The sequence below is a fragment of the Mobula hypostoma genome, chromosome 7, assembly GCF_963921235.1.
Source record: "Mobula hypostoma chromosome 7, sMobHyp1.1, whole genome shotgun sequence".
Classification (NCBI taxonomy): Eukaryota; Metazoa; Chordata; class Chondrichthyes; order Myliobatiformes; family Myliobatidae; genus Mobula; species Mobula hypostoma.
Genome location: NC_086103.1, coordinates 186,714,068 through 186,728,537, shown reverse-complemented (window position 1 = coordinate 186,728,537; position 14,470 = coordinate 186,714,068). Strand labels below are relative to the sequence as shown.

At 50.2% G+C, this 14,470-nt stretch overlaps 1 protein-coding gene across 2 annotated transcripts in view; it reads left to right on the top strand.

Moving 5' to 3' along the window:
- The window catches only part of stim1b (stromal interaction molecule 1b), a 227,240-nt gene extending 213,539 nt beyond the window's left edge, over nucleotides 1–13,701 (top strand). For both annotated transcript variants that reach the window (XM_063054788.1, XM_063054787.1), the window contains one exon: nucleotides 2,394–13,701. In XM_063054788.1, the coding sequence (XP_062910858.1) occupies nucleotides 2,394–2,973 (580 nt within the window). In that variant the 3' untranslated portion in view covers nucleotides 2,974–13,701. The remainder of the gene's footprint in view (nucleotides 1–2,393) is intronic.
- Nucleotides 13,702–14,470: the final 769 nt, after the last annotated feature.

Below are 14,470 nucleotides of genomic sequence, written 5' to 3'. Positions count from 1 at the left end.
CATTCTTCTAAACTCCAACGAGATAGCCACGTTCTCCCTGTTTGAGCCCAGTCAGTGAGGCTGAGCCTGGCCTTGCCCCAGGCTGATGGCACGCAGTTCTGAGTGTGGGGGGGGCTCCAATGGCTTTGTGTGTGGGGGAGGGGAGCTCTGATGGTTCTGTGTGGGGGGGGGAAGCTCTGATGGTTCTGTGTGGGGGGGAAGCTCTGATGGTTCTGTGTGGGGGGGAGCTCTGATAGTTCTGTGGGGGGGGAAGCTCCGATGGTTCTGTGGGGGGGGAGCTCTGATGGTTCTGTGGGGGGGGAAGCTCTGATGGTTCTGTGGGGGGGGAGCTCTGATGGTTCTGTGGGGGGGAGCTCTGATGGTTCTGTGGGGGGAGCTCTGATAGTTCTGTGGGGGGGAAGCTCTGATGGTTTTGAGTGGGGGGGAAGCTCTGATGGTTCTGTGTGGGGGGGAAGCTCTGATGGTTCTGTGGGGGGGAGCTCTGATGGTTCTGTGTGGGGGGGAAGCTCTGATGGTTCTGTGGGGGGGGAAGCTCTGATGGTTCTGTGGGGGGGGAGCTCTGATGGTTTTGAGTGGGGGGGAGCTCTGATGGTTCTGTGTGGGGGGGGAAGCTCTGATGGTTCTGTGGGGGGGGAGCTCTGATGGTTCTGTGTGGGGGGAAGCTCTGATGGTTCTGTGGGGGGGGGCTCTGATGGTTCTGTGTGGGGGGGAGCTCTGATGGTTCTGTGTGGGGGAGGGAGCTCTGATGGTTTTGTGTGTGGGGGGGAAGCTCTGATAGTTCTGTGTGGGGGGGAGCTCTGATGGTTCTGAGTGGGGAGGGAGCTCTGATGGTTTTGTGTGTGGGGGGAGCTCTGATGGTTTTGAGTGGGGGGGAAGCTCTGATGGTTCTGTGTGGGGGGGAAGCTCTGATGGTTCTGTGTGGGGGGGGAAGCTCTGATGGTTCTGTGGGGGGGAGCTCTGATGGTTCTGTGTGGGGGGGAAGCTCTGATGGTTCTGTGGGGGGGAAGCTCTGATGGTTCTGTGGGGGGGGAGCTCTGATGGTTTTGAGTGGGGGGGAAGCTCTGATGGTTCTGTGTGGGGGGGAGCTCTGATGGTTCTGTGGGGGGGGAAGCTCTGATGGTTCTGTGTGGGGGGGAAGCTCTGATGGTTCTGTGGGGGGGAGCTCTGATGGTTCTGTGTGGGGGGGAGCTCTGATGGTTCTGTGTGGGGGAGGGAGCTCTGATGGTTTTGTGTGTGGGGGGGAAGCTCTGATGGTTTTGTGTGGGGGGGGAAGCTCTGATGGTTCTGTGTGGGGGGGAAGCTCTGATGGTTCTGTGGGGGGGAAGCTCTGATGGTTCTGTGGGGGGGGAGCTCTGATGGTTTTGAGTGGGGGGGAAGCTCTGATGGTTCTGTGTGGGGGGGAGCTCTGATGGTTCTGTGGGGGGGAAGCTCTGATGGTTCTGTGTGGGGGGGAAGCTCTGATGGTTCTGTGGGGGGGAGCTCTGATGGTTCTGTGTGGGGGGGGAGCTCTGATGGTTCTGTGTGGGGGAGGGAGCTCTGATGGTTTTGTGTGTGGGGGGGAAGCTCTGATGGTTTTGTGTGGGGGGGGAAGCTCTGATAGTTTTGTGTGGGGGGGAAGCTCTGATGGTTCTGTGTGGGGGGGAGCTCTGATGGTTCTGTGTGGGGGAGGGAGCTCTGATGGTTTTGTGTGTCGGGGGGAAGCTCTGATAGTTCTGTGTGGGGGGGAGCTCTGATGGTTCTGAGTGGGGAGGCACCAAATGACAGTGAATACATCGTGCCTGAGGATGGTTTACTGCAGCATTCCCCGCTGAACCTCTGACCCACGGGACGTTGTTTGTCACAGGTCAGACGAGTTTCAGTTTGGGTTTGTGCCTTAAGGAGGGTTCGGATTCATATGTCCCAAAGCAATGAAGAGGTTCTTTGAAGACACGGCTTGGCATTCATTCATAATCCCTAAGTAAGAATTGTAAGGATTTGAGGATTTGTTCTAAGAAAATTGAGGAATTTGTGATTGACACATGACTATCTGTGCCAGGTCCTCTCTGCTTGGGAAGCGGTCTGTGTCACACTCCCCAAGGTGTGAGGTCACTTTCTTCACACACCCTCCCTTCCCCCTGCACAGTGCTGAGCCGGTCAGCTGAGTAAAAGGTGAAGCATGGCCGTTGGCCGAAGTGACATCCTGACAGATGGTCAGTGGTCAGACAGTGCGCCTCTGCTCTGTTCTGGGTGCTGAGTATCTCATACACTTCATTTGTGTCATGTCATGGGAGATGCTCCCTCCCATTCTCTTCCCACAGGGATTTAAGCCATTCTGCTTCCGGGTGTTAATTAGCGTTGCGGCGTGGAAGGTGTTGTGCTTGGGCCTGATGTACCCTCCTATTCTCTTCCCACAGGGACTTAAACCACTCCGATTCAGAATCTTCCATTTCCCAGTGCAGTGATCTGCAGCGCCTTCCTGCTTTGTCAAGCTCTCTGGGCAGCCTGCCACACAGCTCTGGGTCACGGTCAATGCTGTCCAAGCCTTCCTGCCTGCTGAAACTGACAGAGGAGATCACCCCTTCACCAAGCACGGCCTTGGACTTAAATACTCCCAGCCCGAATGGCAGCAGCAAGCAGGGTGACTCGCTCAGCAGCATGTACTCCGAGAGCATCCCGGACAGTCCCATGGGCAGCCGGCCGCCCTACCCCGGCCGAGGTCTGGAAAAGTCAGCCAGCCTGGGTGAGATCCACCGGGGGACCGAGGGGTCAGCCATCAGCCCATCCGAGTCCTCGCGCTCCCTCAGCCCCACCTCCACTGAACCCGAGGCCCCGGCCGCCGACAGCCGGAATGGAGCCAAGATCACCAAGATCCCGCAGCTGGCCTCCAGGAAATCCCCAATGGAGGAGGACAGTACATCCACCGGTGAGGAAACGGAGCCCAACCCCGGCAAGAAGAAGCCTGGCTTCAAACTCTTCAAGAAAAAGAACAAGTAGACGAGGACGGGCGGGGAAGGCGTGGTGAGCCGGCCGAATCTGAACTGGGAGAGGCCCCATCTTGGCGCATTCTCCACCCAGGCCCTGGCCAAAGTGATTTGTTAGCAGCCTCTGTTCCCAGGGAGTGGATTTTATTTAATCTTATTTATTTTACAGACTGGTGTTCCTATTCCGGTGGCTAGAGCAGAGAGGGCTTCATGCTGTGTGGGCCCTCGCACCCTCTCCCCCAATCTTGCTGCATGCATTCTCTTCCAGTGCTAGTGTCCATCCCTCCGTGACCCCCCCCCACCCACCCGCCCAAAGCCTGAGCTGCATCAGACCAGTAATGCACGTGCAAGCTTCCGCAAAAAAACAAGCAAAAAACACCCCTCTGGGAGCTTCGATTAAGGTTTGAAGATGAGTAACCAAGGGAGAAGCTTTTTAGACTGTAACCTGGCAGATTACCTGGAGTCAGCAGCTTTCCTGTCCTCTGTGGGATGTGGTGGGTTGGGGAGTGATCTGCCCTGCTCAATCCTCAGCTTTCCACACCGAAGTTGCACACAGTCACGTTTGGTTTCAAAGGTGCAGATTGATGAGCAGCGCTGGAGGCTGCCAAAACCCCCATGTTCACACCTCCTCAGGCTGTACTGAATCCAGATCAGGGATAGGACCCACTGGCTCACCCAGCCGTCACTGTCAGTAATACACACTGTCACTCTCTCACCCCCATTCCCTGTGCTGTCACTCTCTCACCATCACTCCCCGCACTATCACTCTCTCACCCTCACTCTCCACACCATCACTCTCCACACCATCACTCTCTCACACTCACTATTAATGAGTGTTATTCCCTCTTTAACCACTTACTCCAGCGTTATTCCCTCTCTAACCCCTCACTCCACAGTGTTAATCTCTCTCTAACCCCTCACTCCACAGTGTTAATCTCTCTCTAACCCCTCATTCCACAGTGTTAATCTCTCTCTAACCCCTCACTCCACAGTGTTAATCTCTCTCTAGCCCCTCACTCCACAGTGTTAATCTCTCTCTAACCCCTCGTTCCACAGTGTTAATCTCTCTCTAACCCCTCACTCCACAGTGTTATTCTCTCTCTACCATTAATCCCCACCCCATTGCTCTGTCTGTCTCTAACCCTGCTCATCACCCACTACCCATGCTGCTGTTACCTGGGCTAACGTATGCCATGCCTGCACGTCTTCACACTCTCCCCCAGGGGTTACTCGGTCTTTGTGGTTGAAAGATTTACTGATCTATTTTTGAAGCCTCTGCCAATAACCGGACTATTTGGACTGTATCCTGGTAACATCAGTGGCCCAGGGTGCGAGTTCTCCACGGGAGCCTGGGCCTGAGCCCCACCCCGGCTCGGATCCACCTTTGCTCTGGATTTGTTGCGAGCTGCCCGACATGGGGCCTTGACGGCTCCCAAACGTTGTCGCTGACGTGACATTGCATTTGAAGGGCTACAAGCTGAGAGCCAGTGTGTGAGTCTATCTTTCTGCCTGCCTACGTCTGTGCTGCATGTGTGATCTGATACAATCAGTGTAGCGTTGCTGCTGTCAGGAAGCCTTCGGTTCTGGGCCACGCGGTGACTCCCTGCCAGCTCAGCGTCCTGTCGGTGACTGAATCCCGAGACACACCTCAAAGAGACGGATGGATCGACAGTGCAAGGCCGGCTGCGGGCTGCCAACTCCTCTTCTGAATGGAGAGGCAGAGAAGTGGGATAATCTGCCAGTGGAGTGGACTGCACAGAAATCGAACCGGGAATCCCGCGTGTGTGCGTTCCGAGGGTTCTGCTAATGCACCTTAAGCATTTCAATATGTGTTGTGTGGTTTCTTGAGTGTTTGTGCAGCATGTTTTCTGGGCGGCTCCAGTGCTCTGGCCAGTCGCGGTCACAAGGAGAGCTGCTGGTGTTTTCACATACCAAATCTGTTAAATGTCTTTGCTTTGTAACGAGTGGTTGGGATGGTGATTGGGGGATTCAGTGGTCAGGCTCTGTTGGAGCCAGGGGTGGGGGTGACGCATTGCTTCCTGTTGTCGTTGCATGCCGAGATGCTGTGTGTGTAGACTGCATGCTGAGAGGACCCAACCCCTTCCTAATCCAGACCGTGGGCTCCTGATTGTCGAGTAGGCTGACTGCCCAGTCCAGTCCCAAGTCTGTCTCCACCACCCCCCCACCTCATCTGCCCCAGGAGCAAGCCAGGGTTACCCAGGGGGGAGCATGTGTCCAGCCATGGGTTTAATGGTGTTTGCCGCCACATGACCAAAGACCAGCCCTCCCAGTGGCCGAGTAGCACCCTCAGTTTCTTCCCATCTCTCTCTCGCACCACCCAGACCACTTCCCGTCCTCAGGCCAGTTGAGTGACTGCCCGAATCCTCCTCACCCCCACCTATAATATTTCCCCTGTTCCTGCTCACCACCACTGGGCGCCCTTTCCCCACACCAGACTTTCCTCTGTCTCTGAACCCTCCTAGTACAGACCCTCTGTCTGATGTCCACCCTCTCCCTCCCTCCCAGAGCCCGCTCACTAACTCTGTTGTAGGCTGTTTCCTTGCCCTCTTCTGCCTGTGTGTGTACTCTCGTGGTCAAAGCAACCTGTGTGGGCACCTGCCTACAGTGTACCTCTCCTGTGTGAGTGAGTGTGTGTGTGCGCGCGCTCTCGTGAAGTTAAAGCAACCTGTGTGGGCACCTCCCTGCCAGCCAGCAGCCTGCCTGCGGTGTACCTCTCCTGTGTGTGGCATGCCCAGGAGCCGGGAACCCTTCACTGATGCTGTGTGTAATTTTCTAGACAAATGAAACAATTGCCTTCTCAACGTTCAACTGCTCCATCTCATTCTTTTTTTAAAGAGGAACATCTTTATTGAGCAATGGCGAATGATATTTACCGGTCAGCATACCGTGTGCACATAGATGTTCTGCAATAGCAGCCCACTCACCACAGCAGACGATGGAGACGCCCCCACATCCCACACCTCTGACACCCAGTACGGTCTCCAACCCTCAATATCGTTTGTGTTTATTTACTGTTCAAGATGGTGTGTCTGATCCCGGGAGTGTGTGATGGGATGGTGTGGAGGGAGACTCACTCTGTGTCTGACCCTGGGAGTGTGTGATGGGATGGTGTGGAGGGAGATTCTCTCTGTGTCTGACCCCGGGAGTGTGTGATGGGACGGTGTGGAGGGAGCTTCACTCTGTGTCTGACCCCGGGAGTGTGTGGTTCGATAGTGGATAGGGAGCTTCGCTGTGACTTTGTGATGGGACTGTGTGGAGCAAGCTTCACTGCCTGACCATAAGACCTAGGAGCAGAATGATGCATTTCAGCCTACCAATTCTGCTCTGTTGTCCCATCCCAGCTGATCTATTATCTTTAACCCATTAATCAGGAACCTATCAATTTCCACTTTAAATATACCCAGTGACTTAACCTCCACAGCTGTCTGTGGCAATGAATTCCACAGATTCACCACTCCCTGGCTAAATAAATTCCTCCTCATCGCCATTCTAAAGAGGCGTCCTCAGCAGGTTGAGCAGCACCCGTGGAAATGATGAGTCAATGTTTCCACGGATGCTGCCCGACCTGCTGAGTTCCTCCAGCGTGTTGTGAGTGTTGCTTTGATCCCAGCATCTGCAGATTGTTTTGTGTTAAAGAGGCGTCCTGCTATGCTGAGTCTGTACTCTCCCTACGATAGGAGCATTCTCTGCATACCCACTTTATCTATGCCTTTCCATAGTCGAAAGGTTTCAATGAAATTCCCACTCATTCTTCTAAAATCTAGCAAGTACAGGCCTGGAGATGTCAAACGGTCCTCATACATTAATCCTTTCATTCCTCTCGAGAATGGCATCTGGATCCTCTCCAATGTCGGCACATCCGTTCTTAGATAAGGGGCCCAAAGCTGCTGTCAAAATATCCAAGGGTAGACTGACCAATGCCTTATAAAGGTTCAGCATTACATCCTTTTATATTCCAGTTCTTTTGAAATGAATGTGCCTTCCTCACCACAGACTCAACCGGCAAGTTAACCTTTAGGAAATCCTGCAGTAGGACTCCCGGGTCCCTTTGCACCTCTGAGTTTTGAATTTGCTCCCCATTTAAAAAATAGTCTCTGTTTTATTCTTTCTACTAAAGTGCAGGACCATACACTTCCCAACACTATTCAATCTGCCACTTCTTTGCCCATTTTCCTAATCTGTCTAAGTCCTTCTGCAGACAGTCTGTTTCCTGAACACCACCTATCTTTGTATTGTCCACAAACCTGCACAAGTCCATCAGTTCCATCATCCAAAGCATATAACGTGGAAAGAAGTTCCATCACTGAACTCCTGTGGCACACCACTAGTCGCTGGCAAACAACCAGAAAAGGCCCCCTTTATTCCCACTCTTTGCCTCCTGCCAGCCAATCTTTTAAACATCATGGTATCTTTCCTGTAATGCCATGAGCTCTTGTTTAGCAGCCTCATCTGTGCCACCTAGTCAATGTATTTTGAAAGTCCAAATATACAACATCCACTGACTCTCCTTTGTCTATCCTACTTGTTATTTCCTCAAAGAATTCCAACAGATCTGTCAGTTAAGATTTTCCCTTGGCCTATTTTATTATGTGCCTCCAAGTACCCTGGAATTTCATCCTTAATAATGGACTGCAATGTCTTACCACCCACTGAAGTCAGACTAACTGGCCTATAATTTCCTTTTTTCTGCCTCCCTCCTTAAAGAGTGGGGTGACTTTTGCAATTTTCCAATCCTCTGGAACTATGCCAAAACCTAGCGATTCTAGAAAGATCATTACTAATGGCCACCACAATCTCTTCAGCTACTTCTTTGAGAAGCCTGCGTGTAATCCAACAGAGCCAGGTGACTTACGTACCTTCAGAATTTTCAGTTTCTCAAGCACCTTCTCCCTCGATATAGCAACTATGTTCACCTCTGTCATCTGACACCCTCAAACTCCCAGCATACTATTTGTATCTTTCACAGTGAAGACTGATGTAAGATACTTACTAAATGACCCTGGGAGTGTGTGATGGGACCATGTGGAGGGAGCTTCACTCTGTGTCTGACCCTGGGAGTGTGTGATGGGACCATGTGGAGGGAGCTTCACTCTGTGTCTGACCCTGGGAGTGTGTGGAGGGAGCTTCACTCTGTGTGTCTGACCCGGGAGTGTGTGATGGGACAGTGTGGAGGGAGTTTCACTCTGTGTCTGACCCCGGGAGTGTGTGATGGGATGGTGTAGAGGGAGTTTCACTCTGTGTCTGACCCCGGGAGTGTGTGATGGGACAGTGTGGAGGGAGTTTCACTCTGTGTCTGACCCCGGGAGTGTGTGATGGGATGGTGTGGAGGGAGTTTCACTCTGTGTCTGACCCCGGGAGTGTGTGATGGGATGGTGTGGAGGGAGTTTCACTCTGTGTCTGACCCCGGGAGTGTGTGATGGGACAGTGTGGAGGGAGTTTCACTCTGTGTCTGACCCCGGGAGTGTGATGGGATGGTGTGGAGGGAGCTTCACTCTGTGTCTGACCCCGGGAGTGTGTGATGGGACAGTGTGGAGGGAGCTTCACTCACTGTCTGACCCTGGGAGTGTGTGATGGGACAGTGTAAATGACAACAATGGATGTACAGAGTCTGTATGTGGGTGGTGCATGCCGATCCCTGTAGACTGAGACCTATTTTCCTTCCGGGACTGCTTGTGCAGGGTCTTGTTGCTGGCTGCACCAGTGGTGTCCTCAGCATGGTACCACAGCTAGACAGGAGGGTTTGTGTGACCTGTTTCCTTCACCCGGGCTTTGGATGGGGCCCAGAGAGTCACAGCCCTTCTCGGTCCCTTTTTCCATCTATTTGTCAAATACATCCTTTAGAGGGGTGGGAATGGTCAAATGTCTTACCCTGGGGAGCATAAGGACCATAGAATACAGAGCAGTACAGACCCTTTGGTTCATGATGATGAGCCAACCTTGTAACCTACTCCAAGATCAGCCTGACCCTCTTCTCCCACATAACCCTCCATTTTATTTTCATCCATCTGCCCAAGAGTCTCTTAAATGTCCCCAACATATCTGCTTCTGCACCACTCTCTGAGTAAAACAACCCACCTCTGACATCCCCTCTATACCCAATCACCTAAAATGGATGTCCTCTCCTATTAGCCATTTGCCACCCGGGGAAAAGGCTGTCTACTCTCTATGCCTGTTCACGTCGTGTACTCTATCAAGTCATCCCTTATCCTCCATTCCAAAAATAAAAGCGCTAACTTAATTAACCTCTCCTCGTAAGACATACTGTCTACTCCAGGCAGCATCCTGGTAAGTCTCCCCTGCGCCCTCTCTAAAGCTTCCACATTCTTCCTATAATGAGGCGACCGGAACTGAACACATTATTCCAAGTGTGGTCTAATCAGAGTTTCATAGAGCCGCAACATTACCTCACGGCTCTTGAATTCAGTCCCCCAACTAATGAAGGCCAACACACCGTACGCTTTCTTAACTACACAATCAACTTGTGCTGCAACTTTGAGGGATCTGTTGAGGTGGACATCTGACAGGGGATCTGTTCCTCCACACTGTCATTAACCCTGCATTCCGGGAAGGATGGAGAAATGTGTTTTTTTGCCTCGGGAGGAGGTGGTGCACCGGGGAAGGAAGAGAGTGTTGGGAGGGGAAGGTCTCTTGCTTCCTCCTACCGTCTCCCTGACTGATCTCTCCTTCCGGGACTGCTTGTGCAGGGTCTTGTTGCTGGCTGCACCAGTGGTGTCCTCAGCATGGTACCACAGCTAGACAGGAGGGTCACTGTCGAGGAAAGAAAAGGCAATATTTGTAAAATGGAGTAAAAGCAAACTGTAAGATTCCTCAATTTCTGTACGTCTTTCCACCTCTCTAACAGCAATGCATGGAAGCAATAAATTGTTCAACTGTAAAGCGGCGAGTTCTCTCCCTGTGATTTTTGGCGTCCTGTGGCTCTCAGTCGCCCATCACCGCTTCTCGGGAGTGATGATGCTCCGATCACGGTCCGAGCCTGCCGCCTAGCGTCAGCTCTCTGCTCGCACAGAAAGCCGGCAGCCGCGAATCTCCCTCTCCCTTGGCATGAGGAATGTGATTTGGCCAATTCTTCAACCCACTGTCCGACGCACTTTCGAAAGGCGAGCACCTTCGCTCCGTCCGCCGCAGAAGGCAAGATATCCCGGTGGCCGCCCATTTCAACCTCGCATTCCCATTCCGATTATTGTCCATGGACTCCTCAACAGCCACCATAAGGCCACTCTCAGGTAGAAGGAGAAACTCCTTATATTCCGTATGGATAACCTCCAAACTGATGGTATAGACATTAATTTCCCCAACTTCCACTCATTTCTCCTCCTCCTTGCTCTTTCCATTCCCTTTTCTGTTCCGCTGTCACTCCTTCTCACCTCCCCCTGGTTCCTCTCCTCTCTTCCTCTCTCCCATGGTCGATTCTCCTATCAGGTCTCTTCCATCTATCACCTTCCAGCGGCTCACTTCATCCTTCTACCCGCCTTCCGTCTCACCTACTTTCTTTCCAGTCCTGAAGAAGGGTTTCAGTCCAAAAGCTTGACTGTTTATTCATTTCCATAGATGCTGCCTGGCCTGCTGAGTTCCTCCAGAGTTTTGGGTGCGTGTTATTCTGCATTTCCAGCTTCTGCAGAATCTTGTGTTTCTCCGAATGCTCACTCACTGTCCACATTTTCTGTGTTGGCACTGGTTATTCCACCTGCTCATTTCCTAATTCTCCCGGGCTACTGTTTGATTTCCGTCACCATCTCTCTCACATTTTCCCCCTCCTCCTCACCGTTTCTGCTCCCAGGAGAGGGGAACAGCCCTTGAAACAGAGCAGATGGCCCAGGATATCCCTGCGGCTAAAATGTTGCCCTCAATCTTCTCTTCATTTCCACAGCCCTGACTGCCCCAGGCTAGCTTCCAGACAACACCAGGTAGATATGAGATCACATCCACCCTGGGATTACAGGAGAGAGGTAATCAAAAGCAACAGACATGGAATTGGTTAGTTATTGTTATATGTACCAAGATACAGTGAAAACCTTGTCACCATCAGGTTTATTATCACGGTTCTGAGGTTTGTTGTTAGCGGCAGGAGTACAGTGCAAGACCAGAATTATTATAAATTATAACAAGGATCTATAGAAGAACAATTAGTGCATAAAGAAAGCTGGTGTTCATAAACCGTTCAGAAATCAGAAGGCGGAGGGTAGAAACTGGTCATGAGTCTCTGAGTGTGGGTACATGTGTGCAGCACAGGTGAAAAGTAAACAACACAATGTCCTAGTCATAGAACTACAGCACAGAAACAGATCCTTCAGCCCCCCTAGTCCATAATCTGCCCAGTCCCACTGACCTGCACCTGGACCATAACCCTCCACATCCCTCCCATCCATGTACCTATCCAATTTCTTTTAAACTTTGAAATCGAACCCCCATCACCACTTCTGTTAACAGCTCGTTCCACACACCCTTAGTGAAGATGTTCTTAAACATTTCACCTTTCACCCTTAACCTCTAGTTATAATCCCACCCAACCCCAGTGGGAAAAGCCTGCTGCCATTTAACCTATCTAAACTCCTCATAATTTCCTATAAATCTATCAAGTGAAACACCTTAGTAGGGAACCTTGGTTTTCAAGAGATAGTGTGGCATTGGTTAAGAGAAAAAAGGAGGTGCATAGCAGGTATAGGCAGGTAGGAACAAATGAGGTGCTTATGAGGTATAAGAAATGCAAGAGAACACTTAAAAAAGGAATTGGGAAGGCTAAAAGAAGACATGAATTTGCTCTAGCAGACAAGGTGAAGGAGAATCAGAATCTGTTTTATTATCACTGGCATGTGTTGTAAAATTTGTTAATGTAGCCTAAGGGATTCTACAGATTTGTTAAGAACAAAAAGATTGCAAGGGACAAAGTTGGTCCCCCTGAAAGACCTGAATGCTAATCCATGTGTGGAGCCAAAACAGATGGGGAACAATTTTTTTGCATCTGTATTTACTCAGGAGACCGATGCAGTGTCTAGAGGCAAAGTGGTATCAACTTTTCAGATTACAGAAGAGGAGGTGTTTGCCACCCCGAGGCAAATCAGGGTGGATAAATCCTCACGTTCTGACAAGCTGTTCCCTCAGACCCTATGGGAGACAAGTGCAGAAATTGCCAGGGCCCTAGCAAAGACATTTAAAACATCCTTAACAACAGGAGAGGTACCAGAGAATTGAAGGATAACCAATGTTGTTCTGCTGTTTAAAAAATGGTCTAAACATAAACCAAGACATTTCAGGCCGGTGAGTCTGACATCAGTGTAGGAAAGTTATTGGAAGGTATTCTAGGGGTCCAGATATATAAGTGTTTGGATAGATATAGACTGATTTAGGATCACGCACAAAATGCTGGAGGAACTCAGCAGGCCAGGCAGCATCTATGGAAAAAAAAGTACAGTTGACGTTTTGGGCCAAGAACCTTTCCTTTAAGTTTTTCCATAAACGCTGCCTGGCCTGCTGAGTTCCTCCAGCATTTTGTGTGTGTTGCTTAGATTTCCAGCATCTGCAGATTTTCTCTTGACTGATCTAGGATAGTCAGCATGGCTTTGTGCATGGTAGGTCATGTATAACTAATCTTACAAAGTTTTTTTGAGGAAGTTATCAGGAAAGGGGATGAAGGCAAGGCAATAGATGTTGTCTGCTTAGACTTTAGTGAGGCATTTGACAAGGTTCTGCATGGGAGGCTGATCAGGAAGGTTCAGTCGCTCAGCATTCAGGATGAGGTAGTAAATTGGATTGGACATTAGCTTTGTGGGAGAAGCCAGAGAGACTGAAGGACTGTAAATAGTAATGTGTCACAGGGATCGGTGCTGGGTCCTTTGTTGTTTGTCATCTAGATCAATGATCTGAATTGAATTGAATTGACTTATTTCTTACATCCTTCACATACATGAGGAGTAAAAATCTGTATGTTACATCTCTGTCTGAATGTGCAATTTATAGTATTTTGTAATAAAGTGTATGTACAACGGGACAGTCAATACAACATAGAAATATAGTTGTGTCAGCGTGAATTAATCAGTCTGATGGCCTGGTGGAAGAAGCTGTCCTGGAATGCCTCTACTCCTCAGCCTTTTCTCTCCAGTCCTGCTGAAAGGTTTCAGCCCGAAACATCAGCTGTACTTTTTTCCCCATAGATGCTGCCTAGCCTGCTGAGTTCCTTCAGCATTTTACACACCTGTCTTTGTAAATGTCCTGAAGGATGGGAAGTTCACATCTACAGATGTGCTGGGCTGTCCGCACCACTCTCTGCAGAGTCCTGTGATTGAGGGAAGTACAGTTCTCATACCAGCCAGTGATGCAGCCTTTCAGGATGCTCTCAATTGTGCCCCTGTAGAAAGTTCTTAGGATTTGGGGACTCGTGCAAAATTTCTTCAACTGTCTGAGGTGAGAGAGGTGCTGTTGGGCTTTTTTCACCGCACAGCCCGTATGTACAGACTATGTGAGGTCCTTGGTGATGTGTATGCCGAAGAACTTAAAGCTGTTCACCCTCTCAACCCCAGATCCATTGATGTTTGTAGGGGTTAGCCTATCTCCATTCCTCCTGTAGTCCACAACCAGCTCCTTTGTTTTTGCGACATTGAGAGAGAGCTGCTTTCTTTACACTACTGTGTCAGGGTGATCTGGATAAAAACGTGGTTAACTGGATCAGCAAATTAGTGGATAACATCAAGATTGAGGGTGTAGTGGACAGTGAGGAAGGCTGTCATGGCTTGCAGAGGGATCTGCACCAGCTGGAAAAATGAGCTGAAAAATGGCAGATGGAATTTAATGCAGACAAGTGTGAAGTTTTGCACTTCAGTAGTACCAACCAGGGTAGGTCTTGCACAGTGAACAGTATGTCACTGAGGAGTGTGATAGAACAAATGGATCAGGGAACACAGGTACATAATTCATTGAAAGTGGTGTCACAGGTAGATAGGGTCTAAGAGCCTCACTTGGAGTATTGTGAGCAGTTTTGGGCCCCTTATTTTACAAAGGATGTGCTGAAACTGGAGAGGGTTCAAAGGAGGTTCACAAAAATGATTCCAGGATTGAACAGCTTGTCATATGAAGAGCATTTGATGGCTCTGGGCCTGTATCCACTAGAATTCAAAAGAATGAGGCATGCCCCATTGAAACTTATCAAATAGTGAAAGGCCTTGATAGAGTGGATGTGGAGAGGATGTTTCCTATGGTGGGAGAGTCTAAGACAAGAGGACACTGTCTCATAATAGAGGTGCGTCCTTTTAGAACGGGGGAGATGAGGAATTTCTTTAGCCAAAGAGTGGTGAATCTGTGGAATTCTTTGGCAGCTGTGGAGGCCAAGTCTCTATGTATATTTAAGGCAGGTTGATAGATTCTTGATTGGTCAGGGCATGAAAGGATATGGGAAGAAGGTAAGAGATTGGGGCTGAGAGGAAAATGGATCAGCCATGATGAAATGGCAGGGCAGACTCAATGGGTCAAATGGCCTA